Source organism: Malus domestica, chromosome 12, assembly GCF_042453785.1.
Source record: "Malus domestica chromosome 12, GDT2T_hap1".
In the NCBI taxonomy this organism is placed as follows: Eukaryota; Viridiplantae; Streptophyta; class Magnoliopsida; order Rosales; family Rosaceae; genus Malus; species Malus domestica.
Window position 1 is genome coordinate 24,983,530 of NC_091672.1, and position 24,753 is coordinate 25,008,282.

The following is a 24,753-nucleotide window of genomic DNA, read 5'->3' on the forward strand; positions in this document are numbered from 1 at the left end:
CCTTAAGATTCTGAATTGAATACCACTTGCGTTTAAAAGACTCATTTAAAATCAGGGAAATTTAACGAAAAGTTCATGGTACTGTTCACTTTAACGAAAAACCACATTTTTACACTAAAAAGTCAATCCTGGTACTATTCATTTTACCCTTTATTTTGTCTTTATCGTTAAAACTTAAAGTTTTCAAACTCTTTACATTAGTTTTCCTTATATAATATGATCAACATCTTCATTAATTGAAATTTTTTGGTTATGGTGTCATTTGATAACAATTTCGTTTTTAGTTTTTAGTTTTTTATTTTCATTTTGTTGTTAAATTGAAATTTAAAACTTGTTTGGTAACTAATTACAATTTTCTTATTTCCAATTTTTTTTTTTCGAAGCTTAAAACCTCAAAGTAGTTACCATGAAAACTAAAATCTAATATTTGGCTTCCATTAGTTTTTAAAATCATTCATATTAGTTTGGATGAATGTGGTGTTCCCAAACACATAAGTTTGAATCCTTCTTCAAAAACAATTTAGATTAGTTGAAAATCAATCGTAATTATAACAAGTTTAAAATTAAATATCGTTTATGAAAAACGTAGTACAAAGCAATATTTATTCTAGGGAAAAAAAACTAGTGGAGTTTAAAGCGTTTATCCTCGCATCTGTAGTCAGAAGTTCAGTTTAGAGCGTAATATTAACTTTATACAATAAAGAAAAAACAATTCAAGGTTCCCAACAATAAAGAAAAAACAATTTGAGGTTCCCAAAAAAACAAAAAAAAAACGATAAAAAAAAAAAAACAAAAAAAACCAAAGGGCTATAGTAGTTAAGCCCACCCATAGTTTAGGAGCTGACCCATCTTACTTGAGTTATGGACCCCAAACAAAGACACAACTCCATGAACCGGCCCAAGTCGAACCTTAAATAGTGCATTATTTTATGGATTCTATAGTAGTTGACCCTATACAACCTTAGGAAGCTACTTTGGCGTCTAGGACCATTAACTTCATGTGTTTTAAACTTTTTTCACATGATATTATTTGTGTGTGACGCCAAAGTGGCATCCTGAGAGTATATGTAAGTCTCCCTTCTATTGGTCAAATCTCTTCTCGTTTTTCTTTTCGGAGGCGATTCATGAAACACTAAAATTTCTCAAACCAAAGTGTCAGATCACAAAACGTTTACTTCAATCCTCCAGTATCCCCACCATGCATTTTTTCTACTAAAAACACATTTGATGGACCAAAAGACTTTCCTGTCTAAGTTAACACCAACGAACATTGCACGATCAGGTCGAAGAAGCAGCCGCAGACATGAAATACCTCCTACCGATGGTCATCGTGGCTATTTCCCGCCAATCTTGCCCCTCCTTGTAGTACTCAACCTACCATTTTATAGAACTGTTAAAATTACCCACAAAAGTCTTGCTCATACTGATGGAAACTGGAAAGCATGATAAAATGAAACTTACCGTCTCTGCTATGGTTTCATCGTCTTTCATCCCTCCGATTACATATATGGTATCTTCGACAACAGCAGCGGCTGAATATCCCCTGGGGAAATACATTGTTCAGCCCGCATCCATGACCCGAGCTGTGGATCAAAACTTTCCACACTACGGACCAGTGAATCTCCATCAAAGCCTCCCAGAACATGTCTGCAAAAGTGAATGTCCATAATTGTGAAGGTGAAAAAACGAAGTTAAAACACCAAAATTGAACAAAATAAAAGGGAAACTTGCTGTTGACGACTCGATGTATATGAAGTGAAGAAATGGATGTCAACTTCAATTTTTTGTCGAAGTTAAAGGTAGAACAAGAAGGAAACATATCCATTTCAATCCCCAAAAAATTGGTAAGATTGGGAGGGATAAGTTTCCCCTGCAACTAATCCCACTCCATCCTTTAACATACATTTAATCTAGTGAGTTATCTAATTGATATACAACCAAGAAACCAGAAATTAGGGTTTAGAACTAGAATTCAGAAAAGAGAGAGGCCAAAGAGAAACTTAGAAGACATTAATCTGCATCACTAATCCAACTCAATCTTGACACCAAGTGATGCCCTAAGTGGTTTAGGCAACCGGATAGTGGAGCAATCATGGACTATCTTGTGCAGAGATGCTCATCAAAAGAAGTGATTTATGTCTAACTTATGACAAGTTCTCATTCGAAAACGAAATCCGAAAAACTTCAATACCTGTCTGAGTTTACGACAAGTTCTCATGTCAAATTATGTGCATGAGTTGTGCATTTAGCGGAATATCCATGTCTAAGTCATTGTGGGAGCGCGTCTGAGATGCTGATTGAAACAAGTCAAAGAAATGTACTTACATTTTTTCACTCAGAACAACTGACGAATGGCAGCTCCTTTTCGAATGCATAGAGGCAATTTTGGTCCAACTGCGTGCTCTGGGGTCGAATCTATCAACAGTGCTGAGATATGAATATTTCAAGTCAACCGTCGATATGGGAAAACTAAACAATAGAAAGGAGGTTCAATATCTTACTTCAAATAACTATTCCCATCATATCCACCGGTGGCATAAAGCACACCTTTGAGTTCTACCGCAGCAAGAGCCATACGCTGGAACAACAAAAGATGCGCAAATCAAGAGCCACGAGGTAAACTTTTTGTACAAGAAAAACACATCATAGGAAAAGGGACCAAATATATATTACTTTTTGTAACATTGACTGTGTATGGATCCATCGTCCCGCGTCTAAATCAAGCATCTCAACATCTGAAAAGCAATCAACTCTGTTCCCACCATCCATTGCAAAAATTTCGTTGTTTGTGGTAGCTGCAGCCAAGCTACCTTTTTCTCTCTCTCAGAGAAGGGCACTGCTTCCACTCATCGGTAACAGGGCAGTACAATTCAACTTCATAGAACGACCATAAATAGATGTTAAGAAAGTATTCGTTCCAGTAAGAAATAAATTTCAAATGACCAAGATCTAATACCTGTATCATAGCACACTTGACCATTGCTACCACCAATTACATAAAGATTGCCAAAAAACCTACCATAGATTGAGCAGCAGAAGCATATGAACGAACTGCACTCATTGGGCTCAGAGGTTTCGTCTTATCTTCAGAAGGATAATAAGCATCAAATGCCGATAAACATGATTCGCCATCATATCCACCAACTAGATATATTGACTCATCAGGATCATAATGCAGCACATTCCATGATTCAGTATCCTTCTCATCAGTGTGTGCCTTGGAAGGTGTAGACCTAGATTCCAACCGTAGACAAAATTTTAAGCATCGAATTTCCGCCTCTGCCTGCTCCTGAAATGCCAGTGAAGAACTTCAAATTAAGAAGAAAATAAGATAAATGAAGTTGATTATGAACTATTAGCTATAGAGAGTTCATGGGTTCTGACTGACACAGATCATAAGAAAGGCAATGAAAGATTATCTTAATTGTCTAAAAAGAACAAAACAACAGGAAAGCCCAAACAAACAAGAAGATATATGTAAAAAACATAACAGCAAAGGTTCTCTACCAAAATTTCTAACAATTTTCCAAAAACATAAGGCAGGAACTTAAAACCGAACTCCTGACAAAACTATGCTTCCTTCTACAAATAAAAGTAAAAAAAAATATCCCTTCGTCTTTCAAACACCGCTTTCATCAGGTCTGGACGTGGAAATCCTATATTCATGAATTAGAACAGAAGGTGTGTATGTGGTTAACAGAAGCAAAAAGTCCGAAGGAAAAAAAGGTTTGACAACTTCTTGTGTCAATCAAAATGCCTTGAACCTATTCAGTGCCAATGATGAGACAATGCATCCGCAATGCATGCTACTGAATGTTGCTTGCATGGCTTAGCATTGTATTAAGTACCAGTTTATGCTCCAAATAATCAATCTTTTTAGATTGTTTGGTGAACTCTGTCTTAAAAGCCTTGACCTCCTCCACCTCTTGAATCTTAAAAGTCTTGAGCTCCTCCACCTCTTGAATCAACTGATACAAGTGTAATAACACATAAGGTCGGTTGTAATTTAACAGAAGCTTACAGAGATACCTAAGATTGGAAATTTTAATTTATGGACAACTAATTGTTCATTTACCTTCGCAATGATTGCCTGATACTCAGTCAAGGATTGAGGACCCTCTCCACTCTTCTGCTCAGAAGAGTAGTGCGGACTTTCTCCCCTCTTCTCCTCCAAACCCCATGGCTCCCTTGGATTCTCAATGTCCTCCAAGGTCAATTCATTTATGACATGATGATCTTCAAAAACTCCTGACAACGACGTGTGTTCACCTTCTCTACTCTTGAGGTTAGGTTGAAGTGCTAACTCTTGCAGTTTCATGTATAAAAGTTCCTCCTCCGCTTGCTCAGCTTCCATGATATCTATTTGGGCGTTGAATGGATCGTTTCTTTCAATGAACTCTGTGGAATCCTCTGAAGTAAGCGGTTGAAGAAATTCTAATGTGCGAGCTGAGGTAAGAGCTTGAAACATATGACTCCACTTTTTAATCCGTGGTAAAGAACCTACAGATGTACCTGAAGTGATTCCCGTAGTTGCCAACAAAGATATCACCTTACTTGTTTGAGCATGGTCAAGCTCAAACCAGAAATTACGCTGACTGTAGTAGTTGTCGACAAGTATCGCTTTAAACTGACTTTCAAGCACTGGTTGGCACTGCACCCGTACACGGATTGTAATATTACAAAGATAATGCTTTCATCACCAAGTCTCACTACAGGACACTATTATGCAGGTATTCATAAAAATCTTAACAAATTTGAAAAGATTAACAGCATCAAACGGAAAGTTAATGCAATGCGGGTAATCCGCGGAATCAAGCAATAAATAAACAATTAAAATTACAAATTGTAGGGAAAAAATCCAGCAAAGAAAACCCATTCATTCAATTTTTGTGCAATGAGCAAGCTCATAAAAGCACAAAATAGCTAAAATATATCGGAATTCACAGTTTTGGAACCAGAAACAAATAAAAACGCCATTTAAAAAAAAAACTTGAGTCGCTGATTAAAAGAAAAAACGAAGGATATATGCACAAAAACACTAATTTATTATTTAAAAAACCAAAAAGATTATATCTTGATGAAAACAAATATCCTCGAAACAATGTCTCACCCTAGAACCCTAAGAATTCCATGCAACTCTGCAACAAATCAAAAACAAAAAACAAATAAAAAGGCAAAAGCTTTTCGTCTTGATCAAACCGGATGATTCAGATAACCAGTACAATTAGCTATTTTCGTGTAGGAAATAAAAACAGAGACAAAAAACAGTTAGAGGAAGAGATGAGAGAGAGAACCGTATGGTGAGTGTCTGACAAGGGTTTAAGCGGGACGAGGGGACCTTGCCGAGAAAGGGAACGCAGAGTGCGAAAATAAACCAGCTTCTTCTCTTTCCTTCAAATCACGGTTTGGCACATATTTTTTACCCTTTTTCATATTACCTTTTGACAATATATAAATTACATTTGTTAAAAACACCATGATAAAATTTGTACATACTTATCAAAATGTGTCAACTAAAATTTGTGTGTATGCTAACACTTTGATTTTATTCTGGTGAACTTGTCATTTTTAATTTATTGCTAATTGATACCAAATTAGATTTGTTCATTGTGTGGCTTAACCGAACTCCTGCATCCTTTAGACCATCTCCAACCCTTAGGCTAAAAGCCAAATTTTTTAGCCCGGAAAATTTGGCTTTTAGCCCATAAACATCTTTTCTGCTCCAACCTTTATGCCCTAAAATTTTAGCTCGGAATTATTAAAGAATGAACTTAGGCTAATTTTTTTCTTAAATCAATTTAAAAAAAAATAAATATGTAGATTATTGTAAATTAATTTTATGAACATTTTAATCTAAAAAAATTTAAATTCCGATAAACATTTGGCATTTAGCCCGGGGGGAAAGTTGGGGGGTATTTGGCCCAGAAATAACATTTGGCATTTAGCCTAAAATTTTAACATGGGTTGGAGAGTGTTTGGGGGGGGTAATTTGGCTTTTAGCCCAGGTTTGGAGATGGTCTTAGTATAAAATATATTGTCGTACTAAAAAAAATTGTTGAAGGTATATTTTCTTTTTTAGGCCCATTCCATCAGGAGGCAGATTGTCTGCCCTCCTGTTTGGGTGCCTTTTCCATCCCCTCCTATTTGTGCAGTCACGGTTAAGCTACGTCAACATTTTATATTAATTTTTTTTATAGAAATAATAAGACAAAAGTAATAAAAATAGAAAATGTTGACGTGGCTTAACCGTGACCGCACAAATAGGAGAGGATGGGAGGGGCATCCAACAGGAGGGCAGACAATCTGCCCCCATTCCATCAAAGGGTAAAATTGATAAAAACAAAATAATAAAATAGAAATAAAAAGAACCTATGAAAACAAAAAAACCCAAAAAACAAAAGAAATTCCATGAGACCTTAAGAGCCCAAAGAGACAATGGCATGAAGTGAGGCCCAATGGGCTGGAGTTTGGAGGTGGATTTCATTTTATTTACAAAATTGCCATCGCGTGCTGTTCAGATTAGAGCTTTCGATTTACTTACGAACTTGCCACCGCTTCGCAAAGTGGAACGAGTCAGTCATCGCTGCGACTTCTTCTCCCGCTTTTTCTTTGCTTTTTGATTCTCTCTCGCCATTCTCAGTTTCTGCTACTCTCCACAAACCCAAATTTCTTCATATCGTTCCAGTATTCAACGACAAACCAAAACCCAGATCCCTAAACCCAAATTTCTTCATGTTTTTCCCTCCTCGAGTTCCTGCAGGAGCATCAGATGTACCCATATGAGCAGATCCTCAAGTCCATTTCATGCTCCTTAACAGGACAAACACGGTCGACTACGCCATGGACATCCACAAGTCCCTCCATCACACTGAAGATGCTCCCCAAGGTGATTATATAGACACCCCTTCTGCATTTATAGGTGTATGTGTGTTTGTTTGTGGTAATTTTTGTATATATAGGTCTGTGTGTATGTTTGTATATGCGCACCCATTAGGTGTTTGACAATTTGTCTCTGTGGATGTTCAGATATTTACAGGGTAGAACTTTTAGTTACGGTGGGGAGGGACGTAATGGCATGCTGATTTAGTATTTTTTTGGTACGTAGTGATGAGCACCTGAATTTTGTGATCAATTTAATTGAAGCTTTTTGTTTTTGGCATGTTTGTGTTTCTTATTCGCATTCATGATTCCATTATTATTTACATTTTCTTTTTGCATGATTTCTCATAAATTGGATGTGAATCTATTTATTGTATTTTCACCTTTTTAGCCAAGCAAATGATTTGATTGAGCAACAGATGCATCAATCATATACCGCAAGTGTGCGATGCCCAAGACATTACAGTGAGTTCAAATTATCACTCTCTTTGGTTTTTGACAGATTACATTAGATTTTATTGTTGTTTATTTGATGAAGTTCTCGATTAAGAGCATATATTTTTTCAATTTACCCCATTTTTTATTTAGTAGGGGAAAAGGGAATGAGGCGGTTTTGTGAGGCAGTACAGATAAAATTTTTTAGTTCTTGCGATGACAATCTATTATTTTACTCTTCCACTTGATTTTACAAATTTGTTCGAAAACTTGCAGGAAGGTGTGCATAATCTGTGGTTCGTTTGAACTTTGATATATGTCAAACTTATAATACAGGTACTGGGACATTGTTTGGAACAAATCCTCAAGTCCAGACAGCCACCACCGCCGCTTTGTCCAAATCTGACGGCTCGCGCTGTAGCATCTGCATGAATCTCCCCACACAACTGGACTCCGGGACTTTTTCCAAATAAACTCCAGACTCCAAAGGGTGTGGCTGAAAGGGTAGAATCTGAGGCAATCAAATCCAATCCAGCGAAGAGATTGGATAGTTTCTGAGGTGTGGCTTTCTATTTTTAATCAAGTTTTTCTTTTTACGAAATTGTAAAACCACTTCAATTTTTCAGCAGTGGTGTTTGTAAACTGGGCAGGCTAATCCGGAGAATACAATTGGGGTATTGACAATGGCAGGCAAAGGGGTTCGGGTTTTGGCTACTCCAACCTCTGATCTTGGCAGGATTTTGGCATGCATGCAAGGTAAAGTTCTCAATTCATAACTAATTTGTTTGTGTGGAACTGTGGATTCATATTTCTACTTTCTTTTTTTTAAATATGTCTAGAAATCATAAAGATGCTTCTGAAGAATGATAAGTTACGATTTCCAAAATTTTATTGTAATATTTTTTTAAAGGTGTCAAAGAGCTAAAACTGAAAGATGGGTTCTTTTTTGTTATGTTTATTGTTGTTGTTTTTGGATTGCTCTTCTGGTTGACAAAGGATGAATATTCTTTGTTATTTTCTCGCTCATTTCATTATCTATTTCTAGAAAATCTCATACTCATGAATATTGTCATCAAGGCGGATGGTATGAAAATGTTAATGCATTTTCCTCTGCCAGTTTATCAATTTGAATTCCACTTTATTTGTGGTTTGTTAATTGAAATATGCACGCGAAATTCATTATTTTGAGTATGTTCTTACTTGGCATTTGTAAGCTTCTGATTACTTATGAAAGGTTATATATTTTATGCGTTTATAAACTTATGACATGGAATTACTTTCTTTTTGGTTGGGTTAAAATGATATTGATTGTGGCGTTATAAAGCTCCTTTTTATAGTTAGGTTAAAATAACATTAATAGATTCTTTATTTGGTTGATCCGATTTAATCCTCCTTTTCTTTTAGTTTTGTGTTAGCACATGGGGTATATTGCTTTGCTTGCTGGCTATTCAATGTGTCGTCAAATTTGAGTATCTTTATGTGGAAATGATTCATGGTTGTTGCGGATTATAGCAATATTTCGTTTTGATTTGTAAACAAACTAGATACTTTATCTTTGTCTTGGGTTACAGTATAATGTTTAGCAATTGAATTTGTAAGCCGGTTTAGCAATTTTTTCTAAAAATTACTATTCCTGCCAAATGCTCAAGTATTATGTCTTCTACTTTTCTACTTTCCCTTTTCTGTGTTTTTTTCTCTATGTAGTAGGCTGATTACTTGAAATTATGATATTGATGACACAATACGAATGAATGTTTCTTATAGCTATCCATATATAGGAAGCAAAATTTGACTTCATTGGTTCTTTGGTACTACGTCTTTTTAGTTGCTTTGTGTGGAAACTATTCATGTAGTTATGCCTGAAACAGTTGGTTCATGTCGCAACGCGTGAGCTTATTTTCTAGTTTGGTCTAAATAAAGACGTTTCATTCCAAGTAATCAAATAAAACTCGCATTGGGAAGGTGCTAGATTTTCGCACTTTGGATTTATCCGTTTGTATTCACTTTTTTTTATTTATGTAATAAAGCATAAATAAAGTGCAAACGGATAAAAGTGGAGTGTATATGGTATTATAGTAAGAACTAGTAGTTTCAGTGCTGAACACTCAATAGTAGATTAACTGCTAATTAATGTGTTAATGCAAACTATAATTTTGAGTGGTATATACTACAAATAGAAACAGCCATGATTTGATTCTTCAGAATTCGATTGTGCAGCATTAGCTAGAGCATGAGAGTTTTTGAGTTTTGACCGATATAGATTCATAATTAAAAAATGTAAATTAAAGAAAAAATAAATTACACATTGGTATTTACACACCCAAAAAGGTGTTTATTTTTTTTATTTGTTAGTTTTTATTATTTTATTTTTATTGGTAAATACAACAAACCCAAAGGTTAAGAGATACAAGCAGTCCAAACTAAATAAAACGAATGAAAGCATGATACAATCAAAACAAGGCAGTCCCAAGACAAGTATGTGTGCTGCCAAAAGAAAGAAAAAAAAAACTCAAAATAATATCAAAACACAGCAGAAGAAACTTGGAGATAGATGGGGAAAGATAGCAGACCCAGCCCCCTTCAACATTAGAAATCTTTTGCCAATCTTCGTTGATTTCGCACTAGATTCCCCTCTTCAATTGAGGACAATCCTCTATTTTAACTTCGAGTGGATGCATCCCTTCTGGCAGAGCCAACAATTTTGGACAACCTGAAAGGTCAAGTATTCTAAGGGATGTGAAACTTGTCAACCACTCAGGTAATGCATCCAAGTTTTCACAACCCCAAATATACAAGACTCGTAGGGTGTTAGCAGCTCCCTGCAACCATTCAGGCAATGCCACCATCCTTGGTACTCCACCAATAGCCAATCTTCGGAGCCTCAATGGAATTAGTTGATAGTTTCCGTTCTCCAAATCAAGCTGCTCACAATTGCCTATAATTAGAGTGTGTAATGCATCAAGATAACTCATATCACGTGGCAAAGAGGTTAGATTACCACAATCCGTAATACAAAGATACCGAAGTGATTTCATGCATCCCACTCCATTGTCTGGAAAAGTAGTTTGCTTTGTAGTTACCTCAAGCCATCTAAGGCTGATCAACTTGCTTATATCTCTAGGCAATTCTTCAAGATTCACACAGCCAAAAACATTTAAAATTTCCAAGCTTTGCAAATTACAAACTGCATCAGGGAGTTTCGTGATTCTTTCATTTCCAGTCAAGTCCAGGTATCTCATATGCTTCAAGGAAACAATGGAACTTGGAAAAGCTTCAAATGTTGTAGCATGAAGAACAAGCATCCGCAAATACTTGAATCTTGAAAAGCAAGTCTGAAGGAAGGATTCATTGATATCTATATCTTGCAAAGTTATAGATCGCAACCTGTTCCGCTTATCCAAGATTGATGGAACATTTTGTGCTGGTCTGAATACTGACAAATGTCTGACATTTTCAGAGATTTCTTTGGTGCCTTCAAAGTCTACTGCAAAGCACTCATCTTGTGCAACTGATCGTACGAGGTCATGGATAAGATCGTGCATATCAAATTTGCAGTATAGACTAAAATCTTCAACATTTTGAAAGAAGGACCTCTCCCATAACTCTTTAAAATATAGCTCACCAACATCTTCTAACTCCAGATTCCCATGATCATGAGATTCAAGGATTCCATTTGCCATCCAAAAATTGATCAATAGCCTGCTATCAAGCTTCTCGTATGTCCTTGGAAGAAGTGAACAATAAGCAAGACATCTTCTCAAATGGGGAGGCAAACGGGTGTAACTGAGTCTCAAAGCAGGTAAAACGTGCGCAACCCCCTCTCTTTCTAATTCCTCTAATTCCCATATTGCAGAATCCCGTATCATTTCCCATTCCCGCTCATCAGTCTTTGAGAGAAGTTGACATCCTAAAATTTTCACCGCTAAGGGGACCCCTCCACACTTTCTCACAATATCTTTTCCAATTTCTAAGAGGTTTGGATGTTCTCTCTCTTCTCCTTCTTTAAATGCACATTTCACAAACAAGGACATGCAATCCTCTCCGGAGAGAGTTTGCAAATTAATGTTTGTCGGAACAGTTCCCATGATGGAAGCAACTGTAACATTACGGGTTGTCACTAAAACCTTACTTCCTAATTTGGCCCCCTCTACCAACAAATCTTTCAAAGCATCCCATTTATATGCATCTTCGTTCCACACATCATCTAACACAAGTAAAAATTTCTTATCCTTCAAAGCATCCCGTAGTTTTTCTTGCAACTGATTCATAGACAATTCACCACTAATATTTGTACCTAATACAGAACCAAGAATCTCCTTTGTCAATCTAGCAACATCAAAATCTTCTGACACGTACTGCCAAATCATCAATTCAAAATTCTTAATGACTCTTGTATCATTGTACACCAACTTGGCAAGTGTAGTCTTGCCTAAACCTCCAATTCCAACTACAGGAATAACTGAGACATGATCGTCACCTTGCTCAATCAAACGATCTACTAGCTCTTCTTTCTCAAACCGTCTACCAACAACATCCGAAGCACGGACGAAAGAGTGTGTCTCTCTCGCCTTGATCATGTGCTTCAGATTGCTATCATGGTCATCATGGTAACCTTTACTATGACTAGTGAGAGAATCAAAGATAGACCTATTGGCTTTAAGCTCTTCTAACCTCTCCCTTAACTCTTTGATTTCATGAGCCACTCTGAAACGGAATGCAATTGGATTAGACGGGGAGAAGAATAGACGTACCTTTCCACATGTACCATGAAACTTTTCCACCACTTGCTTTTGCAGATCTTCACAGTCAAACTCATCCAACACATCCTCGGCATCAAGAAACACATTTTTAACTTGTCTGAGCCAACTGCGTAGCTGCTTGTTATTCGCTTGCTTCTCTTCAGCATCCAAGAGCACGCCTTCAATTGTGGACATGGTGTCCGCAAGCTTTCTCAGATCGGATTTTACCCCCCATGCCAAGCAAATCTCGTCGTAAGCAAGGGAGCCTAGCTTCTCCGTGACTCTGACTGCCAATTCAAAGGCAAGCTCAGCCATGTTAGCAGAGTACAATGATTGTGGTGCGTAGTGAAGGTATGATTGTATACAAATTGATAGTGAATATGCGTTTAAATGGCCAAAGATGAGGGTTTTACAGTAAAGAAAGATTACTGTAAGTCAAGGTCAAGGGTGGGTGGCATAGGACAATCATCAGAAATTTAGAAAGATTTTATAAGATTTCCCGTCGACGTCGAGGTGCCACTTGCCAATAAAGAAAGACTACTCAAGCAGTATAATATAATTTGTGGTGCGTAGTGACGGTATGATTATATTCAAATTGATTGTGAATACAAATGAAAGAGATTCTGGTCGGATTCTTTTTTTTAAGGATTCTGTGATTTCATCTGTTTTTCGTATATCGTATGGTTAGAAAGTATTTTAAAATTTAAAATTAAATTTGAATAGTATATAACGAAAACTAACCGTACGATATACGATAAACGGATAAGATCACTTAATTCGTAGGATTCCTACGAAAAGATCCGACTAGGATACTTTTCTCGTTTAAGGGGCAGAAGGTGAGTTTTACAGTAAAGAAATACCACTCGAAGTCAAGGTCTCGTTTAAGAGGCAGAAGGTGAGTTTTACAGTAAAGAAAGACCACTCGAAGTCAAGGTCAGGTGTTGGTGGCATAGGACAATAATTAGAAATTTAGACAGATTTTAAAAAATTCCCTGCCAACGTCGACGTCGTTGCCACTTGCCAATAAAGAAAGACTACTCAAGCAGTTTCCTATAATTTGGAAGACTTTCTTGACGTATGTTTCTCTTTTTTCATACCATTTATTTGTATACAAATGCTACCTTTTGACTAGGGGTGGGCGCAGGTTGAGTTAGGTCGGTTTTGGGCCGAAATAAAATCAAACTGACCTAATCAATTAAGCTAAAATTGCAAACCGAAGCCAATCAAGTCGGGACTAAAGCCATTCATGTCGTTTAACCAACAATGACGGATTGATTTGGATCGGTTCTCGATTTTTGGATGACGACAGAGTGAGAGAAAGATAATTGTCATCTAAAGAGTCTCACGATGGTAATGAAGGAAGGAAGAATGGAGGTCGCGGCTGTGGGGGCTATTGTGCTAGGTTTGAAAACTAAGTCTAAAAGTGAGAGAAAAGAGGGGTGAGCGAGAGAAAAGAGAGAGACTGATTTTTTTTTGTTTGAAAGCAAATGATTTAATAAAAAAAGAAAGTCATTTAATACTACAATTTAATGATATTTTCTTTCCTTATAAGTGGATGTCTTATATTCGATTCTCGTTAAAAATAAATTTGAATCACATTACTACTAGTCTATTATGAGATTATTTATATTCCCTCTTCTTTAATATAAATAATTTCGTTTATTAAAAAATATAAAAAATAAAAAAAAGAGAAGAAACCACACCAACCCTCTGGAAAATGCGGGTTCTTTTCTTTTGTCCATTGGATTCCTTCTTTTATTATTAAAAATTTCATTTCCTTTTTCACAATACAACCTTCGAGAATCCAAGAGTTGTTTTGTTCGATAAATTTTTTATTGTGGTCGGAACACATTATATATTTTTATATAAATGATAAGAAATTTATTTTTTAAGTTATTAACTTTTTAATACATATATCCCACCATTCGTATAGTGACATATAATGTACTACCCGATGTTCCGGTTATATTGAAAAATCTCTCATTTTGTTCCAGAATTCCTTTTTTTATTATTAAAAAATTAATTTCCTTTTTCACAATACAATATTTTATTACTAATCAACAATTTTAAAATAAAAAACCACTCCACCACCCTCTAGAACAGACGAGTTCTTTCATCTCCACTCCATCCATTACCCTTTTTAATTTTTTTTAGAGAACTTTAACGAAAAGCTCTATGTACTGTTCACTTTAACGAATAACCACATTTTTACACTAAAAAGTCAATCATGGTAATATTCACTTTACTCTTGATTTTGTCATTATTATTAAAACTCAAAGTTTTCAAGTCATTTTCATTAGTTTTTTTTATTCACTTCATTACTTTGTCTCCACTCTATTCTAACTCCTCCTTCTGCCTTTAGTCTGTTGCCTTCTCTCTCTCTCTCTTTCTCCTCTCCTGCATGATGTGCCTCTTCTTCTCTCTTATAGGGTAAAGCCAAACCATAGCTCAAGAGGAACATAAGTTTTATGGGTCATTTGAACACAATTTAATTTTTCATTTTTTTATTAAATCGAAATTTGAAACTTGTTTGGTAACTAATTTCAGTTTTCTTATTTCCATTTGTTTTTTTTTTAAATTGAAAACTCAAAGTAGATACCATGAAAACTAAAATCTAAAATTTGGCTTCCTTTAGTTTTTAAAGTCATTCATATTAGCTTGGATGAATGTGGTGTCCTCTAGCATATAAGTTTGAATACTTCTTAACAATTTAGATTAGTTGAAAATCGATCGTAATTATGGTAAGTTTAAAATTAAATATCGTTTATAAAAACAACGTAGTACAAGTCAATACTTATTATAGGGAAAAAAAACTAGTGGAGTTACAGTGTTTATCCTTGCATCTATAGTCATAAGTTCGATTTTCTCTTCTTGTTTTGTTTTCTATTCAAAAAAATTTCTCCACCTTAATATTAACTTTATACAATAAAAAAAGAATTAGAGGTGCGGAAAAAAAAAATCAATTAGAGGGCAATACTAGTTGGGGTGTGATATCCACACACCCCATTTTACTTGTCACAAATATTTTTAATTTTCAATCGTCTGATCGGATGAATTGAAGAAGATTAACGGAAATAAATTATCAAGGGGTGTGTGAGAAGTAAAATGGGATGTGTGGATAGCACACTCCTACTAGTTAAGCCCACCCATAGTATAGGAGCTAGCCCATCTTACTTGAGTTATGGACCGCAAACAATGACACGCCCCATGAACCGGCCCAAGTCGATCCCTGAATAGTGCACCCTTTTATGGATTCAACAGTACTTGGCCCTATTTTCCAGGAAGGACATACCTTGTATTGTAACCCTGCTACTTTGGCATTTACGGCCGCAAGTTTCATGTGTTTTAAACTTTTTGCACAATATATTATTTGTGCGTGACGCCATAGTGACATCCTGAGGGTTTATGTAAGTCTTCTTAATATTGGTCAAATTTCTTCTCGTTTCTTTTTTCGGAGGCGATTCATGCAACACTAAAATTTCTCAAACCAACATATCAGACCACAAAACGTTTTACTTCAATCCTGAAGACACTTCCAGTATCTCCACTATGCATTTTTCTACTAAAAACACATTGGATGGACCGAAAGGCTTTCCCTTCTAAGTTTACAGCATCTAACATTGCACAATCAGGCCGAAGAAGCAGCCGCGGACATGAAACACCTTATACCGATGGTCATCGTGGCCATTTCACGTCAACCAAAAATCTAATCCCTGTATATTTTCTCAAGGCCTCGTTTGGTGTCAATGATTGGATTGCATTGGAGAACTCCATAGACTCAATGTATAAGAAATGAAGAAACGGATGTCAACTTTAAATTTTTGTCAAAGTTAAGGGTAGAACATGACGGAAACTTATTCATTCCAATCCCAGCAAAATTGGTAAGATTGGGAGGGATAAGTTTTCCCTGCGACTAATCCCATCCCATCCTTTAATGTAGATTTAATATAGTGAGTTATCAAATTGATGTAGAACCAAGTAACCAGAAATTAGGGTCTAACATACATTTATTCTGCATCACTAATCCAACTCAATCTTGACACCAAGCAATGGCCTTAAGTGATTTGGGCAACCGGGCAATAGTAGAGTGGAGCAACCATGGACTATCTTCTGCAGAGATGGTCAACAAAAGAAGTGATTTATGTCTAACTTTATAACAAGTTCTCATTCGAAGACGAATGTCTTATCAGATCAAGCTAATGCTTAAAAAATCATTACCTGTCTAAGTTTATGACAAGTTCTCATGTCAAATTATGTGCATGAGTTTTGCATTTAGCGGAATATCCATGTCTAAGTCATCGTAGGAGCATGTCTGAGATGCTGATTGAAACAAGTCGAACAAATGTACTTACATTTTTTCATTCAGAACAACTGATGAATGGCAGCTCCATTTTGAATGCATATAGGCAGTTTTGGTCCAACCGCGTTCTCTGGGGTCAAATCTATCAACAGAGGCGAGATACGAACATTTCAAGTCAACCATCGATATAGGAAAACTAAACATTAGAAAGGAGGTTCAATATCTTACTTCAAATAACTACTCCCATCATATCCACCAGTGGCATAAAGCACACCTTTGAGTTCTACCGCAGCAAGAGCCATACACTAGAACAACAAAAGAAGCGCAAATCAAGAGCCACGAGGTAAACTTTTTGTCCAAGAAAAACACATCATAGGGAAAGCGACCAAATATATATTACCTTCTGTAACATTGACTGTGTACGGATCCATCGTCCCACTTCTAAATCAAGCATCTCAACATCTGCAAAGCAATCAACTCTGTTCCCACCACCCATTGCAAAAAATTTCTTGTTTGTGGTAGCTGCAGCTAAGCTACCCATTTTCTCTCTCAAAGAAGGGCACTGCTTCCACTCATCAGCAACAGGGCAGTAGATTCAACTTCAGAGAACGACCAGAAATAGAAGTCACGAAAGTATTCGTTCCAGTAAGAAATAAATTTCAAATGGCCAAGATCTAATACCTGTATCATACCACACAAGACCATCGCCACCACCAATTACATAAAGATCGCCATAACATTGTGCAACGGAGACAAATGAACAAACTGTGCTCATTGGTCTCAGAGGTTTTATCATATCTTCAAAAGGATAATAAGCATCAAATGCCGATAAACATGATTCGCCATCATATCCACCAACTAGATAAATCGACTCATCGGGATCATAATGCAGCACATTCCATGATTCAGTATCCTTCTCATCAGTATGTGCCTTGGAAGGTGCAGAACCAGATTCCAACTGTAGACAAAATTTTAAGCATCGAATTTCTGTCTCTGCCTGCTCCTGAAATGTCGGTGAAGAACTCCAAATTAAGAAGTAATAAGATAAATGAAGTTGATTATGAACTATTGGCTATAGACAGTTCGTGGGTTCTGACTGACACAAGTCATAAGAAAGGCAAGGAATGGTTATCTTAATTGTTATCTATACCTTCCGCAGTTATAGATCGCAACCTGTTCCGCTTATCCAAGATTGATGGAACATTTTGTGCTGGTCTGAATACTGACAAATGTCTAACATTTTCAGAGATTTCTTTGGTGCCTTCAAAGTCTACTGCAAAGCACTCATCTTGTGCAACTGATCGTACGAGGTCATGGATAAGATCATGCATACGAAATTTGCAGAATAGACTATTATCTTGAACATTTTGAAAGAAGGACCTCTCCCATAACTCTTTAAAATATAGCTCACCAACATCTTCCAACTCCAGATTCCCATGATCATGAGATTCAAGGATTCCATTTGCTATCCAAATTTTGATCAATAGCAAGCTATGAAGCCCTTCGTATGTCCTTGGAAGAAGTGAACAATAAGCAAGACATCTTTTCAAATGGGGAGGCAAATGAGTATAACTAAGTCTCAAAGCAGGTAAAACGTGAGCTTCTCCCTCTCTTTCTAATTCCCATATTGCAGAATCCCTTATCATTTCCCAATACCGTTCATCAGTCTTTGAGGAAAGTTGACATCCTAAAGTTTTCACCGCTAAGGGGACCCCTCCACACTTTCTCACAATATCTTTCCCAATTTCAAAGAGGTTTGGATGTTCTCTCTCTTCTCCTCCTTTAAATGCACATTTCACAAACAAGGACATGCAATCCTCTTCGGAGAGAATTTTCAAATTAATGTTTGTCGGAACAGTTCCCATGATGGAAGCAACTGTAACATTACGGGTTGTCACTAAAACCTTACTTCCTAATTTGGCCCCCTCTACCAACAAATCTTTCAACTCACCCCATTTATATGCATTTTCGTTCACAAGTAAAAAAATTTTATCCTTCAAAGCATCTCGTAGTTTTTCTTGCAACTGATTCATAGACAATTCACCACTAATATTTGTACCTAATACAGAACTAAGAATCTCTTTTGTCAATCTAGCAATATCAAAATCTACTGACACATACTGCCAAATCATCAATTCAAAATTCTTAATGACTCTTGTATCATTGTACACCAACTTAGCAAGTGTAGTCTTGCCTATACCTCCCATTCCAACTACAGGAATTACTGAGAAATGATCGTCACCTTGCTCAATCAAACGATCTACTAGCTCTTCTTTCTCAAATTCTCTACCAACAACCTCCGAAGCACGGACGAAAGAGTGCGTCTCTCTCGCCTTGATCACCTGCTTCAGATTGCTATCATGGTCATCATAGTAACCTTTACTATGACTAGTGAGAGAATCAAAGATAGACTTATTGGCTTTAAGCTCTTCTAACCTCTCCCATAACTCTTTGATTTCATGAGCTACCCTCAAACGGAATGCAACAGGATTAGACCGGGAGAAAAAACGACGTACCTTTCTACATGTACCATGAAATTTTTTCACCACTTGCTTTCGCAGGGCTTCACACTCAAACTCATCCAACACATCCTCGGCATCAAGAAACACATTTTTAACTTGTCTGAGCCAACTGCGGAGCTCCTTGTTATTCGCTTGCTTCTCTTCAGCATCCAAGAGCACGCCTTTGATTGTGGACATGGTGCCCTCAAGCTTTCTCAGATCGGATTGAACCGCCCATGCCAAGCAAATCTCGTCGTAAGCAAGGGAGCCTAGCTTCTCCGTGAGTCTGACTGCCAAATCAAAGGCACGTTCAGCCATTTCAGCTGAGTACAAGGATTGTGGTTCGTAGTGAAGGTACGGATATATACAAATTGATCGTGAATATGCGTTTAAATAGCCAACGGTGAGGGTTCTACAGTAAAGAAAGATTACTCGAGGTGAAGGGTGGGTGGCATAGGACAATCATCAGAGGTTTAGAAAGATTTTAAAAGAATTCCCGTCGAGCCGATAAAGAAGACTACTCGAGCCGTATTATATAATAATTTGGAAGACATCCTTGACGTGTGCATGGAGAAAACTTATTCCCATAACATTTCTGAGAGATTGGAATGTTGATTTCCCCTTTATCTAATCCATTAAAAAGACAACGGATTGGAATCTATCGAACGCAATTAAACGCAAGGCGTCTAAGCTGCGGAATCAAGCAAGACATGAATGATTAAAAACATATTCTTGAGAATAGATAAAGATTCATCCAATTTAGGGTTTAGGACTTGGAGCACAAGCTAGTGTCCAAAAAAAAATAGATGAACCATATTTTTTTTAAATTTGGAATTAATAGTACATTTTTTTTTCTAAATTATTATTATTAAGGGCAGGGAGAGAATTCAAAACTTACAATAATTTAGAAAATGGGGAGTTTCGAAATCGGAACTTTGGGTGGAAACCCAACACCCTATCCAGATGATTCAGATAACTATTGCATTTAGTATCTCTTTCCTTGTAGAAAATAAACACAGAGAAAACTACTCATGAGTCTTTGACAAGGGAGGGATGAAGTGACCTTGCCGAGAAAGTGAATGCCAGAGGGCGAAAGCTTCACCCCTTTAGCCACTTGCTTTAATTTCTAGACTTTGATTTGATAAATTAAAGAATAATCGCGAGGCAGAAATAAGAGGAAGAGTGTAACAAGAACAACAGAAGTGTGAAAATCATGATTCACAAGTAAAAGAGCCCAACTATGCGCCCATGCTCAATTTCAAACCATGACAACCTGTATGAGTATTACAATTTGACATGCACAATATTTTTTAAAAACCCAAAAAAAAATTATGTGCACATGTATTAAATTGTGATTCTTAAGAAAGTAAACATGCCTCGATCCAAAAGGAGCAAAGTATTTTTCATTCACGAGTTAGTATATGCTCACACTTTTTTCCCTCCAAAAGGAGCAAAGTATTTTTCATTCACAAGTTGCATATGCTCGCATTTTTTTCCAACTATTGTTCATGAATTTGAACAATAGCCTCTCCAATTGAGTGAATTAAGCTTGAGTTTTGATGATCATGTGTTTTATCAGGTGGAGCTATCAAATACAATATAATCAAGCGAAATAGTTTCCACACCTATTTTTTAACTTTTAAATTAAATAATTCAAAAGAAAATAAAAACGTAAATAAAAAAAATTATTATAAAAAAAAAAAAGTAAACAAAAGGCAATGTGAAAAACGGTTCTCGTTAAAAATCATAGGGAAATGACTTTGAACTGCCTATTTAGCCATTTATATTGAATAAACAAAAGAAAGTCGAAGTATAAAAACAAGGCAAGAGTGCAAACAGACATGACTGGAAAAGATTGTTGGGAGTGCGAATCCCACATCTAAAACTAAAGAACTCTGCAAAGGCTTGAAAATAGTTGATTCACTCTTCCTTTGCCAGGTGATTTCAACGTGGCACCTCAACTTCCAAAAAAAATCATTATCCTTCTTACGATCAAAAGAAAAGATGATTCCTTCTCGTAAGTAAAACCATTCAAAAAACAGATCAATCGACCATTTGATAATACGCACCCTAGAAAAAGGCTACAGTAGATTAGTACTAGATTAATTTGATAATACAAACTATATAATTGTCAGTGGCATATACAAACAACCATGCCTTCATTCTCCAGCTTCTCTACCCTTGCCTCCCATGTCACCACATACAACTTCTAAGGTGTGGACTCCGATTCAACCTTCATACCAAACTTTTAACTGCTGAATTTCAAGCTCCGCCTTCTTCTGAAATACCGGTACAGAAATCCAAAGTCACAAGAGGAATAAGATCAGTGAAGTCGATTATGCAGCATTAACTAATTTCACAGTTTAATCTGACTTTTTTGTTGTAGCAAAATATGCAATCTCAGTTTTCGTTTATTCGTTAATTGAGTTATCGTAATCGGTTTAAAGAACAATGCAGCAGGAATGCCAAAACTCACAGTAAGAAGACAATTAAAACCAGAACTGTTATCGACAAGAGTATGCTCCCAACGATTTCTCAGTACAACAGTTAAACGCAGTCATTCAAACAAAACTTTCATCAGGTCTGGACCAGGGATTCTGTCCGGCAACCTCTTATTTTGCAGATTTGAGGAAGAAGCTAATATGAAAGCATAAACCGGGCCTTCAATACGCATTAAGTATTATGAATTTTTATTTAGGTACCAATGCAGTGCCACTGATGAGCAAATGCATTCTTAACTTGCTATTTAATGTTGGTTAGATGACTCCGCAGAAGAAGAAAAGCAAAGAAACCGAAATATAGTGGATGTTTAACAAACATAGCATGTGTTACTTACCAGCTTGTGCTCCAATAAACCGATCTTCACAGATTGTTCTTTCTTAGAAGCTTTGAGCTCCTCCACCTCTTCAATCAACTGATGCCAACATAATAATACATAAGAGAGTAGTTGTAATTAAAACAAAAAAAACAACAAGGATACCTAACATTAATTGGATTTATGATTTACAAACTACTAAAATGTTCATCTACCTTGGCTATGATTGGATTCTCACAGAAGGATCGGGAACTCTCTCTGCTCTTCTGCTCAAATGAGGAGCGAGAACTCCCTGGCCTCTTCTCATCTAAACCCAACGGTGCCATTGACTCCTCAGTGTCCTCCCAGGTCATTTCATTTGAGACAGCGCTATCGTCAACATTTCCAGAGAAAGACATGTCTTGACATTCACCGTTAAGATCATATTGAAGAGCCAACTCTTTCAGTTTTCCGTATACCCGTTCCTGCTCCACTTGTTCAGCCTCTTTCACATCATATTGGGAATTCAATGCATTATATCTTCCAAATAAAATTGGGGCATCCCAATTCGGACATGAATAGCTCAAATGCTCAGTCTCCGAGGTAAGCAGTTCAAGCCATTCAGGTTCCTCTATTGTGTCATGTGAAGTATAAGCCGGACGTTTCTCTTTTGTGTCATGTGAAGGAGAAGACGGAGGTTGCTCTTTTGTATCATGTGAGGGAGGAGCTGGAAAACAAGCTTTTCTCCAATTCAGCGTACCTTGTGGCACAGAAGTACTTGGAGCAACATTTACAGATGATGACTTAGGTATCTGTGGTACGGGATTACTTGGAGCAACTTTTACAGATGCAAACTTAGATGTCAGCTTGCTTGTTTGCGAGTGATCAAGCTCAAACCAGAAATGACTCTCGGTGTAGTAGTTGTCAGCAATGATGTCTTTATACTCGCTTTCAAGCAGTGGTCGGCACTGCATCCGTGTATGGAACTTAACCTTAAACGTAGGAAACAAAATATATCAGCACAAAAGCCTCATCCTGACTAACTTGTTCTGAATTGCTAAAAGTGCTTTTTGACAACTAAAAGTATTGTGTTTGGCAGAAAAAGTTAAAAGTGCTTCTAGGTCATAGAAGTTTAAGAAAACACTTGGATTTTTGATAAAAATTTCAATGTGTTTCTAACTAACGAAATCGGTTTTATCAAAAGCGCTTATGAGCAAACTTTCTTCCTACATAAACAATCCCAAACAAGCCCTTGTTTACCTACAATATAACTCAGGACAATCACACCAAGTTTGAGAAACTATTTATTTTATACCTGCGCAGGATACTGCGTTCTCTCTGAACCATCAGTGCTCCATCCATATGGATTGATATTCATTTGTCCAAGGCCAGTAGCCTCAAAAATTCCATGTAGCTTCCTATCAGAATAGTTGAAGAGAAAAAGTGGCAAGCCAGGAGTAATGTTCTTCACATACATGTAGTGTGCAGCTGGTAAGCCTGGAAGAATATAGAATAGAACTCATGAGTGCATAGACCCGAAACTAAACTAAAACATGAAATGAGCAGTAGTATTGCACGAAGGCAACAGACAAAGTTCATCATTTGCAGAAAGTTGTGTGCTTAATAAACTGGTTACACTGTTTTCAGGCTCACGAAAAGGGGATTTTACGTGAAGATGGCAATGCACTTGCAACATAGACAAGGAAAAACGAATTGGTGCATATTCACTTCACTACACCACTGGTTTAAACCAAATTAAAAACCGAAAACGGAAATGCAGAAGTTAGGAACAAACAAGTAATAAAGCTAAGAACACTGACCAAATAGTTGTTTAGATAGACATTCGTCAATTGTGAATTTCGTGGCACCGAAGATGACACCACCAAGGCTATTCCGCCGCAAATTCCTCATGGACGCAGAGTAGGTTGCCATGTCTTGAGAAGAAGATAAAGTAAAGGTCTGTGTCTTCCTGCCGGCCCCCATTTTCGATACAGACAGGTCGAATTATATTGTAAACCTGAAAAAGAAACAAAGATCATGTGCTACATACAGAATCATTTGTGACACAAAATACAGTCTACCACCAAATGAATGAAATAGGACTGGGAGGGGGGGAATACTCAGAGGTTCCAAGACCCGCATAGACATGAAATTGAAGGAAGGAAAGCGGTTAGGGTTTAACCCCAAACTCTAAAGGCCGTAAGAATTCCGCCATCGAAATACATCAGAAATCAGCCGAAATTTCCAAATGAGTACAGTTATGACGATACATAAAAGATTATAAACATGGTTGTAGAGAACAAAGAAAAAAATGAATGATCAGACGCCATTTTTGAAACACAAAATAGCTTCACAAATTTCAGAACCAGAAGAAGAAGAAGAAAAAACGCCATTTTTGAAAACTCCATCCTCCAAAAAAACACAGTTTCAGAATAAAACCCGAAAAATATGCACTGCCCATATTTTTATTTACTTCATTAACCCAAAAAGCTGCTACCTTTTAACAAAACCAAGTTCTTGAAAACAGTTTCTAATATAAAAACCCCAAGAATCCATGAAAACTCTGCGACTAAAATTCAAGTTCGTCATCTCGATCAAACCGAGTAACTCAGAGAACTCAAAAAAATTCTACCTTTTTGATCAAACAAGCGCGTCAAAACAGTGTATTGAGTAAGAATCCTAAGAATCCATGGAAATGTGGAGCTACCCAACAAATAACAAGCTCATCGTCTTGATTAAAAACCCGTATGATTCAGAGATCCAGTACACTCTGTATCTCTACCTTTCCAGAACATTAATTGAGAACTTAAGAAAGAGAGAGAGGAGAGAGAGTGATTACCCTACTCTTGAGTCTCTGACAATGGTGTTCTGAGGAATGAAGAATCTTTCTGCAGGAAACGGATACGAGGGAGCGCGAAATGGGACGAGATTGATCCGTCGGCTGATCCTACGGCTCCTATAATCTTATAGTTCATAAAGAACGAACCATAATTGAGACTCAGCTGCAGTACGTATACACCCAGGCGCACTTTAGCGGGAGGCGCGCTTTATAACCCAAATTTGGAAACTCACAAATTGAGTATGTGAAACACCTTTTCTTTGTGA

At 36.8% G+C, this 24,753-nt stretch overlaps 3 protein-coding genes and 1 long non-coding RNA gene across 4 annotated transcripts; 1 reads left to right on the forward strand and 3 right to left on the reverse strand.

Annotated features, from left to right (window-relative positions):
• Positions 1-1,121: 1,121 nt before the first annotated feature.
• On the reverse strand, positions 1,122-4,688 carry LOC103414059 (uncharacterized). The gene is made up of 8 exons (XM_070809391.1): positions 4,513-4,688; positions 4,076-4,398; positions 3,849-3,968; positions 3,020-3,289; positions 2,502-2,874; positions 2,326-2,427; positions 1,462-1,647; positions 1,122-1,374 (listed from the first exon to the last, which is right to left on the reverse strand). Exons 2-5 carry the CDS (start codon positions 4,352-4,354, stop codon positions 2,824-2,826), a joined length of 720 nt encoding a protein of 239 aa, XP_070665492.1. The 5' UTR covers positions 4,355-4,398; positions 4,513-4,688; the 3' UTR covers positions 1,122-1,374; positions 1,462-1,647; positions 2,326-2,427; positions 2,502-2,823.
• Positions 4,689-6,547: 1,859 nt separating this feature from the next.
• Positions 6,548-9,101, forward strand: LOC139189972 (uncharacterized). The gene is made up of 5 exons (XR_011573843.1): positions 6,548-6,886; positions 7,027-7,097; positions 7,271-7,344; positions 7,651-7,873; positions 7,965-9,101. It is a non-coding gene; the product is annotated as an uncharacterized lncRNA (long non-coding RNA).
• Positions 9,102-9,935: 834 nt separating this feature from the next.
• On the reverse strand, positions 9,936-12,368 carry LOC139189899 (putative disease resistance protein RGA3). The gene has a single exon (XM_070809165.1). The coding sequence runs from the start codon at positions 12,366-12,368 to the stop codon at positions 9,936-9,938; it is 2,433 nt and encodes an 810-aa protein (XP_070665266.1).
• A 3,524-nt stretch (positions 12,369-15,892) lies between these two features.
• On the reverse strand, positions 15,893-24,730 carry LOC103450706 (uncharacterized). The gene is made up of 12 exons (XM_070809166.1): positions 24,488-24,730; positions 23,469-23,665; positions 22,964-23,145; positions 21,885-22,640; positions 21,691-21,768; positions 21,088-21,133; positions 17,527-19,144; positions 17,035-17,375; positions 16,754-16,950; positions 16,582-16,658; positions 16,406-16,495; positions 15,893-16,163 (listed from the first exon to the last, which is right to left on the reverse strand). Exons 2-12 carry the CDS (start codon positions 23,629-23,631, stop codon positions 16,157-16,159), a joined length of 3,555 nt encoding a protein of 1,184 aa, XP_070665267.1. The 5' UTR covers positions 23,632-23,665; positions 24,488-24,730; the 3' UTR covers positions 15,893-16,156.
• Between the last annotated feature and the right edge of the window lie 23 nt (positions 24,731-24,753).

Coding starts and splice junctions, on each gene's coding strand:
- LOC103414059 (XM_070809391.1), bottom strand. CDS start 4,354: ATGGAAGCTGAGCAAGCGGAGGAGGAACTTTTATACATGAAACTGCAA. Junction 3,290..3,848: donor ATTATTTGGAGCATAAACTG/GTACTTAATACA, acceptor CTGGCATTTCAG/GAGCAGGCAGAGGCGGAAAT. Junction 2,875..3,019: donor CTTCTGCTGCTCAATCTATG/GTAGGTTTTTTG, acceptor CGTTCTATGAAG/TTGAATTGTACTGCCCTGTT.
- LOC139189899 (XM_070809165.1), bottom strand. CDS start 12,368: ATGGCTGAGCTTGCCTTTGAATTGGCAGTCAGAGTCACGGAGAAGCTA.
- LOC103450706 (XM_070809166.1), bottom strand. CDS start 23,631: ATGGGGGCCGGCAGGAAGACACAGACCTTTACTTTATCTTCTTCTCAA. Junction 19,145..21,087: donor GTTAAAAGTTTGGTATGAAG/GTTGAATCGGAG, acceptor TTGATTTGGCAG/TCAGACTCACGGAGAAGCTA. Junction 17,376..17,526: donor ATCTTGGATAAGCGGAACAG/GTTGCGATCTAT, acceptor CTTAATTTGGAG/TTCTTCACCGACATTTCAGG.